At 39.5% G+C, this 21158-nt stretch overlaps 1 protein-coding gene across 3 annotated transcripts in view; it reads left to right on the plus strand.

Annotated features, from left to right (window-relative positions):
• nr4a3 (nuclear receptor subfamily 4, group A, member 3) overlaps window positions 1-20655 on the plus strand; it is a 29170-nt gene extending 8515 nt beyond the window's left edge. For all 3 annotated transcript variants that reach the window (XM_072508918.1, XM_072508917.1, XM_072508919.1), the window contains 5 exons: window positions 797-926; window positions 1511-1671; window positions 3534-3733; window positions 4882-5060; window positions 19087-20655. In XM_072508918.1, coding sequence (XP_072365019.1) covers window positions 797-926; window positions 1511-1671; window positions 3534-3733; window positions 4882-5060; window positions 19087-19343 — 927 coding nt within the window. In that variant the 3' untranslated portion in view covers window positions 19344-20655. The remainder of the gene's footprint in view (window positions 1-796; window positions 927-1510; window positions 1672-3533; window positions 3734-4881; window positions 5061-19086) is intronic.
• The last annotated feature ends 503 nt before the right edge of the window (window positions 20656-21158 follow it).

Raw genomic sequence — 21158 nt, forward strand, 5'->3', positions numbered from 1 at the left:
TACACTGTTGCGACCAATGAGCTACATTTGTCATTTCAACTCCACCGCTGAAGGGGAGTTCTCTAAAGGCGGGCAATCTATAATTATAATAAGAGTTACCTTTTGTTGACGTCGGCTTTGCAAACGTAATGATTTCCCAAACTTTTCCACTCTGGTGTCAGCCAGGAGGATTCCCATCTCCCACAATGATCAGCTCTACCAAAAAGGACGCTAGACTTCTGTACAGTTAACATCACCCGACAGCAATACTCTAGCTATATCATTTATTTTATCAAGATGTATAGTATTTAATTAAACTCTAACCCCGAATGTGATTTAAATTGTCCTGATCAGTCTTGATTAGCGAAATCCAAGCTAGGATTTTTTTCTAAATTTTTAAACCTACGTTGGTTAAGGAAACGCTATCCCAAATCATTTTAAATTTGTTTTAATAAGGTCAGTAATCACCGCGGGAATAAGCCAAGTGGAAAGCGATCCTCGGAGGTATATTAAGAGGGAGGGATATTATACCCAACGGTATCATGTGATGACCCGGTAATTTCAGAAATAATTTCATCATTTAAAGCTGCCTGTCTCTGGAGAGTGTCTCCAGCACGGATCTGGCTGATTCTCATTGTCAGGAGCTAACACCAGTAAAATTGTTTTTCCTGCAGGCTAACGTGTTAGGAAATTAATTTTATCTAATTATCGGAGTGGCGTTGGCGCATTTCATATTGTAATTAGAGTCTGCTTTGTCAGCTCCGATTTTTTTTTATCCGACAAGAAAACATCCTGTAATAATATTTGTTCTTTGCAGAGGACGGTGCAGAAGAATGCAAAATACGTTTGTCTAGCGAACAAAAACTGTCCCGTGGATAAGAGGCGGCGCAATCGCTGTCAGTACTGCAGGTTCCAAAAGTGTCTCAGCGTGGGCATGGTGAAGGAAGGTGAGAGCTGCCAAGCTGTCTTGGTGCAACAGCAGCACCCCAACCCCTACCTAATCCTCCCCTCCAGTTTTCATGTAAAGATGATTGGCGATGACTTTGCTTGGCTGTGGTTATGACTTGTCACCATTTAGATTAAGAGCGGGTGAAAGCAGTGCTCATTTCAATGCTTTAACTAACCATACCTTCTAAATTCGGTCGGCTTTGTGCATTTCCTGTTTATCGGGGTTTTTTCGCAATCTTCAAAAGCATGTTGTAAATACCTGGCAGGATAGTGGAGTCATAGACTCCTCTGAATGAACCGAACAGGAAACCAAACAACAACAAAAAAACACAAAGCCACAATAATACTAATCCAGATGTGGCTTTAACGTTGTCTCAAATTATAAACCTCTAGATATGGAGAGTGCATTTATTTTATTTTACACAATATCGAGTTACAATTTTAACACTCGTCAAAATAATCTGTAAATTGATAAAAATGTGCACTGTAGCCCAGAAGTTGGAAGGTATTCATTTTTAGTTTGACCCCTATTGATTCACTTTCTTGTATGTAGAATTTTAAAACATTTTCCTTCTCTCTCTAGTGGTCCGGACAGATAGTTTGAAAGGGAGAAGGGGTCGACTGCCCTCCAAACCAAAGAGCCCTCTCCAGGAACCATCCCCACCCTCGCCCCCAATCAGTTTGATGAACGCTCTTGTACGGGCACTCGTAGACTCCACTCCTAGCAGCCACAATTACACCCAGGTAAGGAAGAGTCCACATCGATGAGGGAAGTAGATAGCATCTTAACACCAAGAGCAACAATGGCTGCTACCATGTTGTATACTCAGATGATTATAATGCCACACCTACTTGAGCAAATGTTTTATTTTGTGATAGTAAATACTAAGGTGACAAACATTTAACCACATGTTAAATTATTTATGGTTTCAGAACACATTCTTTGTATTTTTTAATAATCTTTCTGAACAAAATGTGAAATGTACTCCACAGCATTGACAACCAATTGAAGAAATGTGGGATTATTTTAAAAAGAACTAATCAATCTTTAGAAACCTGTTGGTAAATGTACATGACAGTGCCTGATAGCATTGTACATTCCACTTTTTAAATTAGAAAGTAGCAGCTCTATAATATATCAAATAGAGAAACAAATCTAAGCGGTCATTTCAAGGTGTCCTAGTTTACAATTTCAGAGCTGTGTAAATACAAAGAAACTTCATTGGAGGTAATGAAAAAAATTTGGTTTACAACAAACATTTTCTCTGTGGAGCAGAAGCTCCATAACTTAACCCGTTAGCAATAGTGTGGCTATATCATCTTTTTAAATCAAGATGTTAGCAAAGGAGTGCCAATATCAGATGATTGATAAGGATTATCTTGCTGGTCCCCACTAGTCTTGTAACAATTGGATTTCCTGTAAGTACATCCAGGGGCCGCTATCATTTCTGTTTCTTTTCACGGGAAGTCATGGCCTTCTCCTCATTTGATGTTTTCAAAGTTTCTTAAAGCTGTAGCATTTTCAAAAAATTACTTTGATGGCCACGTTGCATCATTATGTACTTTTGAGAGCTGGGTGAAGGTGAGGACCAATATAGGGTGGCCCACTCCAAAGAGAGCACTGAGCCCACATCCGAGGTACTATCCCTCCCTCATGCCTCTTGCACAAAAACATACGCCAAATCCAATATATATTTGAAGATGTTAACTTTACATGTGTAGTGAGGAAATTATTCCGGTATTTTAAATTTATAACCAACATATTTCATTTCTGGCTAACAGTGCAACTTGCCGTTAGTACAGCAACAGGCCAGTTTTATAACATTGGAATTTACCAGCTTTTATTTAAACATTGGAGCTTTTTGGGGGGAATCCAAGTGCAAAGTCAAAATCATTTCAATGCAGTTTTTACTTGGCTTGGTGTGTAACTCTGATCTCACAGCAATCATTTCTGTTGAAATCACAATTACTTTACAATTTCATTAGTATTCATGCTTCATGGCCGTCTTTGATCAAACCAAAGGTGGCATATGAAGGAATGGTTTGTGGACTGTTATAATTGAAAGCAACTTACTAATTTAAATAATGCAGAAGGCAAGAACATTTGCTGAAAATCATTGCTATTGAATTAGTTGCATCTGTTTAAATATTATATCAGTTCAGAGGAATGCCTAAAATTCATTTGATCATGGCACAATTCGTTTGTTTTGAAATGCTTATTCAGCAACATAGATCAGCGTTTTAGGTATTAATATCTGTGTATTGGGCAAATATAAATAATTCTCACTTACGACTGGAGATCATATGTCAAATGAGAAATACTACAGAATATTGCTAGCAATTGGCAGTTTATGTCCAAAAAGTACATTTTGGCATAATATCAATTGAAGTTACCGAAAAAATGTAACTAATGTTTAAGACATGCCCTCAAATTGACACATAATACATGGGAAAAAAATCTGAGGATCAATATACAAAAATTTCTTCCACAAACAAGATGCAAAGTTTTAGTACAATTATTTCCTCCTTCTATTGTGTGAATTGGAAAATGTAATTTGTGTAATGCAATTTGACCTTCAGGACATTTTGCCTTTTTTCCCTTATAGTTCTGTGCTGCTGAACAGCCCATATCTGGAACTGATGCTGAGTATGTCCATCAATTCTATGGCCTCCTTGCCACGTCTATGGAGATCACACAGAGCTGGGCTGAAAAAATACCAGGATTTAGTGATCTCCCAAAGGAAGATCAGACTTTGCTCATTGAATCTGCCTTCCTTGAACTCTTTGTACTGAGACTCTCCCACAGGTAAATGTCTTAGTTTCAGGAAAAACAACATCTATACACAAGTTGCATTCCCTATACTTTTTTTTAAGAGAAATGAACAACTAGAAATTTGTACTTTGAAGATGTTTTGTACATTGTACAGATAGATGATTTACAAATTGTGATTATAGCACCCACGTTTTATAAAATTCAGAGTATTATTATTTTAAAATGTAGCTGTCATCAACTACGGGTAACTTTGAAAGAAATTGGATTTGATTTTGGGAGATAGGGAGTAGAATCCAGAAAAATATTTGAAATGCTGGACATTCTCAGTAAGTCATTCATCATGCAAAGGAAAATAGAAGGATAGATCAATAATTTCCTCTGTGCCACCCCTGCTTTGCTATGCTTCTTTGCTGGAATTGTAACAGTAACTCCATGTATGCACATAAACAGGGTTCTGCCACACTCCAGTTAAGGTATGGATATTCCTGGCCATGAGTAACATTATAAATGTTACTTTTCATCAGAACTTTAGAAACTTTCAATCATTTTAGATGCTGACCAATCTTGTGCATTACCAGTATATTCCATCATAATTCCAAATTGCCCATCTTCACAGATGTTCTTGATAACTTTTCTTTTCATATTTCATATGTGTTCGTTATACAGTTACTGTGTGTTTCTTACTTTTGCTGCTTGTTCGAATGAACATCAGCTTGAGATGACACCAGGTGGGAAAGAAAAAAATGCTTATCATTGAAGCCAGGCAAAGTGAAATGATGATGAAGTGAGCATCTTACTAAATAAAGATGTTTGGAATGTACCAAATCGTTCAAGATTCACTGTGTCAAATTTTCTAAAATAAAATCTATGGTGTACATCTAAAATACACCAGATATTGAATCAGTGAGCATGTGCAACAGTGCAGTCCAACACATTATTACTCGCTAGAATTCAAATCTAGGCCACCTTCTGTAAGCTCACTTGCTATCACTCTGTACCATGTATGCTGCCATAGATACCGCATACAATGAATATATGTCAAGGAATAATTGCATTAAATTCTCTCTGGACAATTGTGATTTATAATTTTAGATCTTTTGGAGAATGTGGGATACTGCTGATCATATGTTGCAAAGGTTATGTTACAGTTCATTAACTATCATTTTAAACATTATTTTCAGATCTGCGCCAACAGAGGATAAGTTTGTGTTCTGTAACGGGCTTGTCTTGCATCGACTTCAGTGCCTTCGTGGATTTGGTGAATGGCTTGATACAATCAAGGAATTCTCTACAAATTTACAAAGCCTTAACTTTGATGTCTCAGCTTTTGCATGTCTAGCAGCTCTAGTTTTGATCACAGGTAGGGATATTTATCTGTTTTCTTCCAGAATCTTGCAATGGTTTACATACCAGTGGATTTGTAGGTGCACTATTTGTAGGACTGATTTATGCTTATATCCTATGATTTTATGCCATGTTTTGTAATTGTAGTTTTGCCAGTTGAATCTGTGCTGGAAATATTGCTTTCATTTTAATATTGAATACAGTTGCACACTATTTTGCTGGTGTGATGATTACATATTGTAGGGATCTGCTTGGGGCCTTGTTCAATATGCATTGACAGATTGCTGTTTTATTTCCTGCTTTTTATGAAAAACAAATCAATTCAGATGTCCAGCTGTTCAGTCACAAAGGTGCAAGAGATCTCTTCAAGCATTTGTTCCATTAGGTAGTAGCACATGTGACAGTTAATTTGCTAACTCTATTTAGATCCGCTACTTAATCCACTCATATGTTTCAAATGTTTTAGATAGCTAAACAATTTGAAGAAAGCTATGTAAACATGATTAAATATGAGCAATAATCATTGTGCTATTTTAGGTTAACTCTTGGGTCACATATGGATCCCGTAAGCAATTCCAAACTGTGTTTATGATACCATTAGCTGCTGCCTGAATACTGATCTCCAACTATAGAATAATTAATGGTGTCCATAGTTTATTAGTAATATGTAGCCCAGAAATACATTTTGGATTTTGTTTTAGAAGTTTTTTAATTTGAAGTTATTTCTTGTTTCTCTTTTTGACCTTTCCTTTTGCCCCAGTTCATCCATAGAAACAGTCAAATACCTCTATATGATGACCAAAGCCAAAACTGCTTCACACTCGCTAATAAAAGGCATTATGGCTGTGGGTCCATATGGATTTGTTCTGTTGCTTCCATTTGAAGTGACGTCCCCTTTCCAGCACTCTGTCCAGATTAGGTCTCCGCCCAGATGCTGCCAATTGCCAGCATAAGCCAAACCTCAGTCCCACCAACAAACCGATCATGGGTGGTCAATACATAACATTATTGCAACATTTTAGGTCCAAGATGCTACAAGATGCCATACATTTCATAAACCAGGGCCTCTCCCATACTTACTAATCTGCAATCATAAAATCATAGAATTTACAGTGCAGAAGGAGGCCATTCAATCCATCAAATCTGCACCAGCCGTTGGAAAGAGCACCATACTTAAGCCCACACCTCCACCTTATCCCCGTAACCCAGTGACCCCACCTAACCTTTATGACACTAACGGGCAATTAAGCGTGGCCAATCCACCTAACCCGCACATCTTTGGACTGTGGGAGGAAACCGGAGCAGCCGGAGGAAACCCATGCAGACACTGGGAGAAAGTGCAAACTTCACACAGTCACCCGAGGCTGGAATTGAACCCGGGACCTGGAGCTGTGAGGCAGCAGTGCTAACCTCTATGTCACACAGAATAAAGTTTTGAAATTGATTTTCTAAGAGAGCATTGGTAAAGTTCATGTGTAATGTCACGCTGAAATTCGCAGGACAATAAATGTAGCACAGTACAAACCAAAGAAACAATTTGCATAGCTTCTGAGGAATTATATTGTCTCAGGTTTAGAGTTCAGCATGGTTTATCATTTAAATCTCCTTATCCTAGTTACAAGTTACTCCCATACTTAGCAAATCCATAGATTGAATTAGTAACTGACATCAAAACTTTCCATCCGTGAGAGGTATTCATCGGGTAAAAGATGCTTACAGCACAGATGGAGACCATTTGGCTCATTATGTATTTATCAACTCTTTTGTGGAGTAATCGGAAATTAATCCCATTGCCATATACGTTTCCCTCAGCTTTATATTTTTCTTTGCTCAAATTAATTATCTAATTTTTCTTTTAAAAGATGCAATAGTTTTTTCCTTGTGTAGAACTCAAACTATGGTTAACACATTTTGCAGAAATTTATAATTATTTATTGACCTTTGTATGCAACACCCATATTTATAAAGCCCCACGTTCTATTAAACTTTGTAACTTTTCTTTCCTGCACTCCCACTTTCAAGGATTTACGTAAATGTACCCCATCTTTCCTCTGTTCTTCCACACTTCAACGGTATATATATTTATGCATTTATATTATATGTTTAGACTTACCCCTGGGGCACACCATTTCCAATTATTCTCTAGTCCAAGGAGCACTCATGTACCCTAATTCCCTATTTCTTGTTTGTCACCAAACTTTCTATCCATACTGCTATATTTCCTCAGAGGTATGCATGTGTTTATACATATATATACCTGAAATTTTGTTTATAATAAGCCTGCTGTGGAATGTCTTTTATACAATGCCTTTTGAAAATCCATATACACTTGAATACTCCACATCTAATCAGCTCCTTTTTCAAAAAATAAGTTTAACAAACACAATTTGCCTTTAATAAACCTCTATGCTGGCTGTACTTAACTTAACCCTCTCTAATGTCTCTAAACATTTACTAACTACCTCATTATGAATTCTAAAGGGTTGGAGCCATAACAGAAATTAAATTTACTGGCCCATAGTTGACCTGGTTCATCCTCCTTGAACAAGACCATTGACCACTCTCGAGCACCACAATATAGTTTTATATTTAAATAAGATTGAAGAATTATGGCAGCTATTATCTCAGCTCCAGTTTTTTCTCAACAGCCTAGGATTATATTTAGAGTGATGTATCCATCATGTATTTTCATTATGCATTCAGACCTAATTCCTCTTTTACGGTTACTATCAATAGTTCTGTCTCCACCTCTAATTAAACTACGTTCTGTGTTCCTTGTTATTTGTAAATACCAGTGCAACACATTCATTTGATATTCCTGCCATAGCTTCAACTTCCACAACTAGACGCACTGAGCACTTTTATTCTATGATTTTATTTTGTTAATTAATAATTCTTCCTATATTACCTTTTACCTCTTTAATCGTTCTTGTCACCTCCCAACCAGAATTTCCAGAATTCTTGTGATTAAATTTAGCACTATTAGGTTTAACATTATCACATTCCTCCCTTTAAGTTTTAGATTATCTGTCAGTGTCCAATTATTTGTGTACAATTATGTGTCCATGACCCAGATTGCCGACTTTAGGTCTATAACAATTAGGACCTGGATTAGACTATTTGGCCTGCTCTGCCATTCAAAACACTATGGCCAATCTTCTACCTGAACCCCATTTTCCTGTATTATCCCCAAACCCTTAATTCCCTTAATAGACCAAAAATCCATCAACATGTCTTAAATATACCACTTCGCAACAACTGAGCATCCACAACCCTCTAGGGTGGAGAATTCCAAAAAAGTCTCAACTGTTTGAATGGCGAAATTTCTCCTCCTCTCAGTCCTAAATAGCTGATCCCTTTATTCTGAAACTGTGGTCCCTAATCCTGGATGTCCTATTCAGGGGAAACAGATTCCCAGCATCTGTAGTGTTAAATTCCTAATACGTTGCAGCAATGAGATCACCTAATTATTCAAAACTCCAAGGACGATGAGCCTAGTTAACTCTATCCTTGTAGTACAATCTCCACATTCCAGGAATTGATCTGTTGTAGAATAATTTAAACTTATGGAACAGGAGGAAGCCATTTGGCCCATCATATTTGCCAGCTGGAAAAGAGCTACCCAGCCCAATCCCACTTGCTTGATCTTGGTCATAGCCTTGTAGATTATTGGCAATGCACCTTCCGGCTGGCAATGCCACCTGGACACCTTAGTGCTAAGCTGGCACCCAGGTGGCAGTGCCAAGATGTCTGGGTGGCACCAGCAGTACCAGGGTACTGAAGGATATAGATCCCACGCCTTGGGTACCTCGGGAATCTGCACATTAAAGTGAGGCTAGCTGTCTCGCTTTAATATGCAGATTTGCTAAAAAGTGATCCCATCCACAATGGGCAGGATTTACATTGCAAAGTCTCGCAAGATCGCGTTAGATCTTGCGTGCCATTTTGATAAGATAATGAATGGCTTAGAGAGGGTGGATGTAGGGAAGTTGTTTCCATTAGCAGGGGAGACTAGGACCCGGGGGCACAGCCTTAGAATAAAAGGGAGTCACTTTAAAACAAAGATGAGGAGAAATTTCTTCAGCCAGAGAGTGGTGGGTCTGTGGAATTCATTGCCACAGAGGGCGGTGGAGGCCGGGACGTTGAGTGTCTTTAAGACAGAAGTTGATAAATTCTTGATTTCTCGAGGAATTAAGGGCTATGGAGAGAGAGCGGGTAAATGGAGTTGAAATCAGCCATGATTGAATGACGGAGTGGACTCGATGGGCCGAATGGCCTTACTTCCGCTCCTAGGTCTTATGGTCTTATGGAGCCGGTAAATCAAAGGAGCGGGGTCTCCCAGCTTCTATCGGCCACACTGCGCCACGGCGAGCTGCTTTTCAGGCACAGTGTGACCGTAAAATCGTGCCCTAGAGCTCGGGGACACAGTTTAAAAATAAGCGATCGTCTATTTAAGATGGAGATAAGAATGTTTTTCTCTTGAGGGTTGTGAATCTGCCTCTTCCCCAGGGAGTGGTAGAGGCAGGGTCATTGAATATTTTTAGGCTGAATTAGATAGATTTTTGATTGGCAAGGGAGTCAAAGTGTATAAGGCGTAGAAAAGAAAGTGGAGTCAAGGCCACAATCCGATAAGCCGTTAACGTATTGAATAGCAGAGCAAGCTTGAAGGGCTGAATGGTCTGCTGCTCCTAATTCATGTGTTTGTATGGAAATCCATGCTGACTATCATTGATTAATACGTCTTTTCTAAATGGTAATCGTTACTGTTCATCAGAATTTTTCTCCAATACTTTATCCATCATCAAGGTTAAACTGACTTCCCTATAGTTAGTCTGTCCCTTTTTCTATTTTAAGACAATGGTACAGTCTTCTGGCACAGTACCTGTAGCCAGAGAGGATTAGAAAGTTATGACCAGAAGCATCTGGTTGTTTCCTCCCTTGCTTCTGGAAACAGCCTGGGATGCATCCAGACCTGGCAATTTACCTACTATCAAAGATGCTAAACCACTTAATATTTCTTCTCTCACTATATTTATTCCACCCAGTTTTCAAACTTCTCCTTGTCTGCATCACCCCTCCTTTGTAAAGACAGATCCAAATCTTTCCTTAAGAGCTACATCGATGTCTTCCACCTGGACACACACGTTACTTTTCGATCTTGAATAGAACCGACTCATTCCTTATTTATCCTCTTGCTCTTTATGTATTTATAAAATATCTTAGTTTTATTTGCCAGTATTTTTTTGTTCTCTCTTTGCTTTCTGTAATTTTGTTATCGATTTCACCCCAAGCATTTCACCCCAAGCATTTTCGATGTTGATTACTTAATTACTGTACAGTACTTGTCCAAACTTTCGCTTTTCACATTAAGTATAACTATTTCCTTCACCCCGATATCTGCAGTCAGGAATGGAGGTGGCAGACTGTCACGCAGGCCACTGGTGCTATTTTCTTTGATCTCCCACTCCCTTTCCAGCTGGATTCAGGACATGAAAATCCTGGCCTTGGTAGCTGACATAAGCTACCTTTTTTTCTTTGCCTCACCTTTCCCTGGATACTTATTGACATCCAGAGGTTCTACATTTGGGAGTTACACCTTTTTTTCTGAACTCTCGCTATCTCATCCTTGAATGACTCCCATTGCTTTGACATTGATTTACCTTCAAATAGCTGCTTCAGTCCACCTTTTACTAAATCATAAAATCGCCCATTTCCCCAATCTAGAATTTTTATTCCTAGTCTATCATTGTACATTTCCTTTGCTATGATTAATCTAACTGAATTACAATCACTGTCACTCAAACACTCTCCCATTGATACCTCTTCCATCACTCCAGCTTTAAGTGTAAGCCCAAAACTGAAACTTGTTGGTTTGCGATGTACTGGCTAAGAAAGTTCGACTGAATACATTAAGAAGTTTTCACACTAAATACATATTACAGTGATTCTATCCCAGTGAACACTAGGGTAGTTGAAATTGCACACTATTACTGCCTTAAACCTTTTGCACATGTCAGAAATTTTTCTATTTAATTGCTTTTCTACTCCCTCTGTTTGGGGATGTATAGTATACTCTCACCAGTATGATTGCTCCTTTATTGTGCTTCAGTTCAACACACATGGCCACATTTGATGATCCTTCTCGTATACCATCCCTCATTTCAGCTGTATTTTTTTTTTAACCAATATTGTGACCCCCCCTGCCCCGACCTTTATTATTCCCCAACTCATTTGAAACTGCTGAAACTAGAATGTTGAGCTTCCATACCTGCCCTTCGTTATGCTATCTATTCCCTCTGCACCCTCAGATAATTTGTCTTGTACACTAGACTCCCTGCATATATTTTTTCTGCATATACTCCATTTTTTCCCCATGCTCTCAGATTCTCTTTCGGTAAGATAGAGGTATCTAGAGGTAAGATAAATTAAATATTTTCCTTTTTACACCTACTTCCCCTCCATTGCTATGACGTCCCTTTCTCAAATTCAGGCATGTTTTATACGCTCTGGTGAATCATCATTGCATTCCATCCTTCCTTGGGTAAGGAGGCCTTCCAAGTGTGGTTTCACCAAGGTCATATGTAATTGCAGTAAGACTTCTTTACCCCTTTTTCTTTTTCATTTGTTCATGAGATGTGAATATCACTGGCTAGGCCAACATCTATTGCTCATCCATAACTGTTCTTGATAAGGCAGTTATGAGCCACCTTCTTGAACCACTGCAGTCCTTGTGGTACAAGTGCACCACAGTGCTATTCGGGTGGAAATGCAAGTTTTTTGACCCAACAGTGAAGGAACTCAGTATATTTCCATATTATATATCTTTAGGTTGTGGGGGTGAGGCCCACGCAGACATGGGAAGAATGTGCAAACTCCACACAGACTCCATGTGGTGTTTGCACATTCTCTCCGTATTTGCGGGGTTTTTGCATGGTAGCATAGTGGTTAGCACAATTGCTTCACAGCTCCAGGGTCCCAGGTTCGATTCCCGGCTGCGTCACTATCTGTGCGGAGTCTGCACGTTCCCCCCGTGTGTGCGTGGGTTTCCTCCGGGTGCTCCGGTTTCCTCCCACAGTCCAAAGATGTGCAGGTTAGGTGGATTGGCCATGCTAAATCGGCCTTAGTGTCCAAAATTGCCCTTAGTGTTGGGTGGGGTTACTGGGTTATGGGGATAGGGTGGAGGTGTGGGCTTGGGTAGGGTGCTCTTTCCAAGAGCCAGTGCAGACTCACTGGGCCGAATGGCCTCCTTCTGCACTGTAAATGCTATGAACCCAAAGATGTGCAAGGTAGGTGGATTGGCCATACTAAATTGCCCCTTAATTGGAAAAAATGAATTGGGTGCTCGAAATTTATAAAAGAAAAAAAAACTCCACACAGACAATGAACCAGGGCTGGGATCGAACCCAGGTCCTCAGCGCCGTGAGACAGCAATGCTAACATTGCTTCACCGTGCCGACCTATTAACTTTGATTTATGTGCAAAGACATCTGGGTTCCTCTGAACAACATTTCCCAGTCTCTCTCTCTCCAATTAGAAAATATTCTGCTTTTCTATTTTTCATACCAAGATGGATAATTTTATATTTTTACATATTGTATTCCATCTGTCACATTCTGTCCACTCATTTAACCTGTTTATATCCCTTTGCAACCTCCTTAATTCCTCCCCACCGCTTATTTTCCCACCTCATTTTGTATTGTCAGCAAACCTGGGCACATTACATTCGGTCCCCTCATTAACCTCAATTGTAACTAGACGAGATCCTTCTTGCGGTTACACTCTGCCAAACTGAAAATTAATCTTCAATTCCTACTTCCTGTTTGTTTGTTAACCAATTCTCAGTGCAAGCTAATATATTGCCCCCAATCCCATGAGCCCTTTGTGGCACCTCATCAAATGTTTTTTGGAAAATATGCACTACATCTACTGATTGTACCGGTACAATCTCAAAAAAACTCTTAACAGATTTGTCAAAGATGATTTCCTTTTTCACAAATCCATACTCACTCAGTCCATTCAAATTCGGAATTTCTAAGTGCCCTGTTATCATGTTCCTAATAACAGATCCTTGTATTTTCCCTACTGATGTCAGGCAATGTTCTATAGATCCTTGTATTCACCCTGCTTTCTGGAACAGCAGTATTCCATTTGCCACCTTCCATTCTGCAGAGTGGGCTAGAGAACCTAGGAAATTCTGGAAAGTAAAAGCCATGCATCCAGAATCTCTGTAGACACCTTTTAAAAACAGACATAACCATCAAATCCATTTTTTTTTGTCATTGATTTGTTGAGTCCTATTCCTCACTAATTCTCACTTGATCCTTCACGCCCCAGTATTCTGTGTCTTCTGCCATCAATGCAAAATATTTGTTTGTTTAATGTCTCTGCCATTTCTTTTTTTCCCCATTATAATTTCTCTTTACTCTGCCCTATACGTTGAGTATTTACTTTTACTAAATCCCTTCTTGCAGAAGCTTTTGCAATCTTTTTTCATGTCTCGTGATCATTTCCTCTTATTCTGCTTTCTCACTCTCAATCCATTTCTTGGTCATCCTGTGCTAGATTCTAAATTTTTCCCAATCTCTTGGTTTACGTACGACCCTTTTTGGCAGCATTAGATGCCTCTCTTTTAGTTGAATAATTGTTAGCCACAGTTATACTCCTTCATATCTATTTGATTTGATTTGTTCAGATTCAAGACCTAGACTCAAACTATTTAATATAAAATTCACCATATTATGATCACTCTTTACCTGAGCCACCTTGACTACAAGGTTATTAATTCATCCATGCACAACATTAGATCAAAAATGGCTTGTTCCCTAGTTGGTTCCTTGACATATACTGAATTTAAAAAATACATCCTGACCCCACATTATTATTTTAAAAAAATGTTTTGTCACTCTACATGAAGGTTAAAGTTCCCATGGAGACTACCTTGTTAAATACACCTCTAATTTCATGATTTATAATTTGGCCAACATGCCAACTACTACTAGTAGTTCTATAAACTAGTCCTACCCAACCCTTTTTCTTAGCTCCATCTAATGTGATTATACATCTTGACTTTATGAGCGAAAATCCTTTCTCTCTTTACCTTTATCCCATCCTGTATTGTCAAAGCCATCCCCCACAGTTCTCCTTTATCCAGTATCCTGGGATATTTAGTCCCCAAGCTTGATCAGCATGCATTATAGCTCTGTAATATTTATTCAATAAAACATAAATGATTTCTCTTTGAGGTAGTCTATTTTGTTGCAAATGTTCTCCACAATCAGGGATAGTGGGCGGGATTCTCTGGTCTCCGCCGACGAAATCGCGTTGGCGATCGGCCGGAGAATCCATGTTGGCACCGAAATCGAGGACGGCGCCATTTTTGCAATGCTCCGCCTCTCCAAAACGGCACACTCTAGGAGTACACTGCAGGTCATCGGGACGGCCTCAGGACGTTACCTGAGGCCCTCCCACCGATGCTCCGCCCCTAATGGGCCAGGTTCCTGACAGCGTCAGTCATGTGTGGTATTTATTTTTGGATACTAGGCGTGGCGGCTGGGGACTAAGTCCAGTGCCGCCACAGTTGCGGGGGAGGGAGCCGATCCCTGGGCTGGGGGGCTTTGGCGGGGACTGGGGTCACTGGTGGCAGGTGGTCCGGGGTGGCGAGCCTGCCCAAAGGAGATCACTATTTGGCAGGCTGGATCCGCGTGCGGCTGGTGCCATGTTGTACGGCGTGGCCGCTGCAGGCTGCAATTTCCATCTGCAATTCTCTAGCCGTATCCGCAGCCAGAGCCGGGTCTTTACGCTGCATGCCTGCTAGCCCCTCACCAGACGGAGGATCGGTGGCCATTTAGCATCGTTTTTTCGTAAAACCCCTACGTAAGGAGAGTACTTCCACACCGGCGTCAACACTTAGTCTCAAAATCACAGAATCCAGCCCCGTGGCTTTAGTTTTTAACTTTTTACTATTTTTCCCTGATATTACCTTAATATTCTTATAACTTTCATTTTTACTGATTTTTAATCAGTAAGGGAATCAAGGCTTGTGGGGAAAGTGGAGTTAAGGATTTAAAATCAGTCATGATCCCATTGAATGGAACAGACTCAATGGGCCAAATGGCCAACTTCTGCTGCTACATCCTATGGTCTTTAAATTTCCTGTCGCTTCCTGATCCACTGTACTTTACCCAAATTGTTACTCTGCTCTACACCCTTAACATTTCCCTTACTGCTTTTGAATTTACCCTCACCTAAATCCACCTGAATCTTCTCAACTTAAAAAGGTTCTATGGAGATTGAGAGGGGAAAGACAATTTGATTGTTCTGCTTTGATAATTGGTTGCTTATTTTCTATTCCCATCATAACTTTCAATCCTTAGGTTTTCTTTTTATTACATTTTAGATTGAACAATTTTCTAAAGATGGACTTTATTATTTTAGTTGCATTAACATTTTAGTCCACGATGTTGTAATTTAGTATTTTTTCCAATGGATTGCCTGAGGCAATACTTGCAGGAAATTGCACATTCATTTACCTATCTTCTCATACCTCTCCATGTGTCTCTTCTTGCCCTTTGGCTGTTTGTCTTTCAGTTCAGCTTTTTATCTGTCTCCTCTCCTCTGAGCATTTTCTGTTGTCTGTGCCACCTTCTGCCACTTTCTCCTTGTGTGCGGTGATGGCTAGTGTGAAAGGAGGGGAGCCGCTGAGGGAAACAGCAGCCCCCTAAACTGCCAGAAGCCTTAAAGCACGAACTAGTTTTTCGGTTTATAACTCTGATCAACTAGGGAAGCAGAAATGTAATTATATATATGATCCCACTTTGCATAAAAGAAGAACAAGATGGTGACGATTAGGTGCAAAGTTCAGAAGTACAGTGGCACCCAGTGCCCAGAGCCTGCAACTACACTTGAGCTGAAATGGGACTGAGAATTGTTGACATAATTTACCACAAGGAAAGTGGAGGCAAAGGGTGGATCAAAAAGGATCATTACAGAAGTAAAGTTGTTGGCATGAAGTACTCGCCTTAAGTAGGAGTATTTATATTTGTGGTGTATCTTCGCGCTCATAAAAATTAGCAAGCGTACAACTTTGCACCCTGGACACTCAGCATTGATACCAAATGTTTCCAGATATCTTCAGAGGCCCATTCAGAATAAAACCCCTTAACTCTGCTCCCATGTGTATGTTAGTCTCCAGAACCATCATTAATTCTTCCTTTTTCCCAGACTAATCATGTGAGACTGAAGACAACCCAGGAATTAGGAACAGGGGTAGACCATATGGCTCGTCGAGCCTGCTCCACCATTCAATATGATCATGGCTGATCCTGGGCTTGAGCTCGACTTTCTGAAATGCGTTTCATGTCCCTTAATTCTTTGAGAAATCCAAATATCTATCTGTCTATCCCAGTGTTAAATGCATTCAGTGATGGAGCATCCACAGCCCTCTCGATATAGAATTCCAAAGTTTCACAACATTTTGTCACAACATTTTGAGTGAAGTAATTTCTCCTCCTCTTAAGCCCTAAATGATTGACCACAAATCCTCTGCCCCGTGTTTTAGACTTCCCAACCAACGGAAAAAATCTCTCAGCATCTACCCTATCAAGCCGCCTTAGAATTCAGTCGGTTTCAATGAGATCGCCTCTCGTTCTTCAAAACTCTGGAGAATGTAAGCCTAATTTACTCAGAATCATATGATAACCAGCACATCCCACGGACCAATCTACTGAACCTTCACTGTACTGCAAGTACATTTCTTCTTAAATGTCGAGACCAAAACTGTGCACAGTACTCCAGATGTGGTCTCATCAAAACCCTGTACAACTGTTGCAAGATTTATTTATTCTTGTATTTCAACCTCCTTGCAATAAAGGCCAACAGGCTATTTCTCTTTGATTTGTATAGATATTTAAATAAGAAAAGAGTTAACAAAGTGAGCGTTGGTCCTATAGAAAGAGCGTCTGGGGAATTGATAATGTAAAATAAGTCTATGGCAGATAAATTAAACAGACATTTTGCATCGGTCTTCACTGTGAAGGACACCAGTAACATCCCAGAAATAGCTGTAAATTAGGAATGGAAAGGAGAGAGGAACTCGGGTAGATTACAATAACCAGAGAAGTGATATTAAATGGGTCTCTGAGCTGACAGATCCCTGGGCCCAGATGGACCTCACCCTAAGGCCCTTAAAGAAGTGGCTGAAGAGAGAGCTGATGCATTGGTTTTAATTTTCCCAAATTCTCTAGGTTCGGGGAAGGTTCCACTATATTTGAAGATAGTAAATGTAACTCTTTTTATTCAAAAAAGGGAGAGAGACAGAAAGTGGGAAACCAGAGACCAGTCACACCTGTCACAAGGAAAAAGTTAGAAACCATGATTGAATATGTTGTAGGAGGGCACTTGGAAAATGTCAAGACAATCGGGCCGAGTTAACATGGTTTTGTGAAAGGGAAATACATCAAATATTATTTCGTAAAATAAAAGCTCGTGGCGTAGGAGGTAACACATTGGCTTGGATTGAAGATTGGTTAACTATAAGAAACAGAGTTGGCATAAATGGGGTGCCACAGGGATTAGTGCTGGGGTCTCAACCTTTTACAATTTATATAAATGACTTGGATTAAAGGACTGAAGATATGGTTGCGAAATTTGCTTGCATTAAAGGTGGGTAGGAAAATAAATGGTGAAGAGGACATAAGGAGGTTACAAAGGGACATAGATTGTGAGTGGGCATAGATCTGGCAAATGGTGTATAATGTGGGCAAATATAAATAGCCCATTTTGGCAGGAAGAAGAAAAGAGAAGCTTATTATCTAAATGGTGAGAGATTGCAAGTGCTCTGAGGTGCAGAGGGATCTGGGTGTCCAGGTGCATGAATCACAAAAGGCTAGTATACAGTACAGCAATTAATTCAAAAAGCTAATAGAATGTTAGCATTTATTGCGAGGGGAGTTGATTATAAGCGTAGGGACGTTATGCTTCAATTATACAGGGCATTGGTGACACCACATCTGGAGTACTGTGTACAGTGCTGGTCTCTTTATCTAAGGAAAGATGGAAATGCGTTAGAAGCAGCTCCGAGAAGGTTACTAGAATAATGCCAGGAATGGGTGGGTTGTCTTATGAGGAAAGGTTGGAAAGGTTAGGTTTGTATCCACTAGAGTTTAGAAGAGTAAGAGGCGACTTGATCAAATCTTTTAAGATCCTGAGGGGTATTGACAGGGTGGATGCAGAACAGATGTCTCCTTTTGTGGGAGAATCTAGAACCAGGGTCACTCATTTAATAGGGAGATGAAGAGAAATGTTCTCTCTGAGGGTCGTGAGTCTCTGGAACTCTCTTTCTCAAAAGGCAGTGGAAGCAGAGCCTTTTAGTATATTTAAGACACAGCTGAAGAGATTCTTGATTAACAAGGGGGTGAACGGTTATCGGGGGTAGGCAGGAATGTGGGGTTGCGGTTACAATCAGACCAGTCATGATCCTATTGAATTGTGGAGCAGGCTCGAGAGACTGAGTGTCATACTGCTCCTAATTCGTATGTTCATATCTTCCTGATTGCTTGCTGCACCCGCATGACAACTTTCTGCAATCCTTGTACAAACACACCCATGTCTCTCTGAACATCAACACTTACATGTTTCTCACCTTTTCAGAAAATCCTGCTTTTCTATTTTTATGACCACCACTTCACACATCCCTATATTATTCTCCATCTGCTCAGTCACTTAATCTGCCGATATCTCTTTGCAGCCTCTGAATGTCCATCCCACAGCTTAGCCTCCCACCTAGCCTGGCATCAAATACTAGCCAAACACAGCTTCACAGCTGCCTATGAGAGGAAACTTTCATTGGGTGAGCTTGAACTAGAGTGTAAAACAAGATTCCAAAGATAAAATTAAAATGAGCCAACCCATTTCATCAGTTAAAATTTTATAATTAGGCTTACCCATGTTTTAAAAGTGCATTGATAGGTCAGTGAAAAGCAATGTTTTTTTGTGTGTCTAATATTAGAATAGATTTTTAATATTGGTTATCATTGTCTCTGCAGATCGCCATGGGTTAAAAGAACCAAAGAGAGTGGAAGAGTTGCAATCACGGATCATCAGCTGCTTGAAGGAACACATGTCATTCAGCAGTACTGGGGATAGCAAAGGGCAACCATTGTCCAAGGTGCTGGGCATCATACCTCAGTTGCGTTCTCTCTGTATGCAGGGGCTCCAACGCATCTTCTACCTAAAACTAGAGGACCTGGTGCCGCCCCCAGCCATTATCGACAAGCTATTTCTGGACACACTGCCTTTCTGAGACGTCTTACCTCTTTCTTCTTGGCAAGTGCACACTTCAATAGCCACGTGGACTGTGACAAAATCAACAGCTGGTGCTCTGGCTTCTCTCCCCTAGAAAGCAGCTTGAACTGCCCACATCCAAGGACCTTTCCTGGCGCTTTACTCTGCAGGATCCTATACTTTTAAAAAACTGTCTGCTTTCTGCTTTTGGGAATGGTGACGTGGCACCTTGGGAATGAAACCTGTCATGATAGAGATGCTTATCTGACTTTTTTCAGTCTGTAACATGTCACCCCAACGTTCTTGGGTGATAGGAAACTTTTTTAAAATGTCAACAACAAAGTTGTTACAAAGGTAGTACGCTTTTTGTTGTGATTGATGCCTTTAGTATAACTCCTGATGTGTCATATGTACAGCAAGTGGTGGTGCAAGAAGGCATCTTTGAACAATTCTGATTTTAGAATGCAAAGGCTGTTGGCTCAAACGTTCAAGTGCAATTTTTTGAAAGTGCTACAATTTCAAGATTTTTTTGTTTTTGTTTTTGTTTTTTCAAACTCTAATTTATTGTAATACTAAAAAGAATTGATGAAATACAGGAATTGTTGGCACTAACTTTACTGACAAAGTTACCTGAACTTGAATTATAGTGATATTTGTACTGATAAATATACATGACGCGGGGACACTTTCTGAACCAGAAGAGCACTTACACGTTGCTTAGAAAGAGAAAAATATATGGAGAAAAACACATTTTAATTTTTCAAAGAACTTTATGCAGTGTTTTAAGGATGATCACAGAGCTTGGACGTAAAGATACTGAAATACAGCTAAGGCAAGATCTTCTGAGTCAGAATTGGTTAATCCACCAGACTGTTTTACAAACCCAGCAGGTCTTACTGAATACTGTAGTTGTAAGAATGTAGGTGCTAGAAGGGATGCAGTCAGCTGCATTAAACATTCCGTGTTTGTAAAAGTTTTTGTATGATGTTTATACTGTTGATGCCATATACTAATACAAAAATACTTTTGTTGCATAATGTCTTTATTTGTATAAAGATTATATGCATGTTATTGTAATGGCTTTGCCTGTATTTATTGCGACAATTGCCGGTTGCTCAGAGTAACTCTGCAGGCTGAATTCAGGAACCCTAGCTGTTAAAGGGGCAGTGCCTTGCTTTTGACAACAGAGTGTATTCACAAACCAACTCTGTGCTCCTTTAGCATTCAACAGTGTTTTCTCGTGTTAATCTGCGTGTTTTCAAATGTTCAGTACATTGTACATAGACAGAAATGTAAATTAAAATATTAAATTGAATAACATTTTATCAGAACACACTTGGCTTTGGAGGATTCTCTTTGTGTGCACAATTTATTATATCTAATTCTAACCATGGTTCACTGCACTTTTTTGAATGCCGATTAATTTATATTTTACCTCTTATTCTGAGGCAACGAATCTAAATTTTTAAAAATGTGACATTTTGGATAATTATTTTATCCTCTCTTTTTATCATATTTCCCCTTTTTGTGTCTTACCACAGCATGCCCCTTCTCTTGATTGAGACACTGGGTTAGGTACATGGTATGGGCCTTCACCAAGACTGCTGGATCAGCTGCAAAATGTTATATGAAAGTAATCCAAGACTACAGCTAGGATTTATAAATGTTTTATTAAAGTTTTCCAATGAGCATTTTTACATAACAAAAATAGACATACAGATAGTAATAAAAAATAACAATAAACATAGCCCAAAGCTTACAATGAAACTACTTACAAAACAGAATTTAAAAAAAAAAACAGAACAGGGTGGGTTTTGTCTCCATGCCCAACTCA

Source organism: Scyliorhinus torazame, chromosome 6, assembly GCF_047496885.1.
Source record: "Scyliorhinus torazame isolate Kashiwa2021f chromosome 6, sScyTor2.1, whole genome shotgun sequence".
Lineage (NCBI taxonomy): Eukaryota > Metazoa > Chordata > Chondrichthyes > Carcharhiniformes > Scyliorhinidae > Scyliorhinus > Scyliorhinus torazame.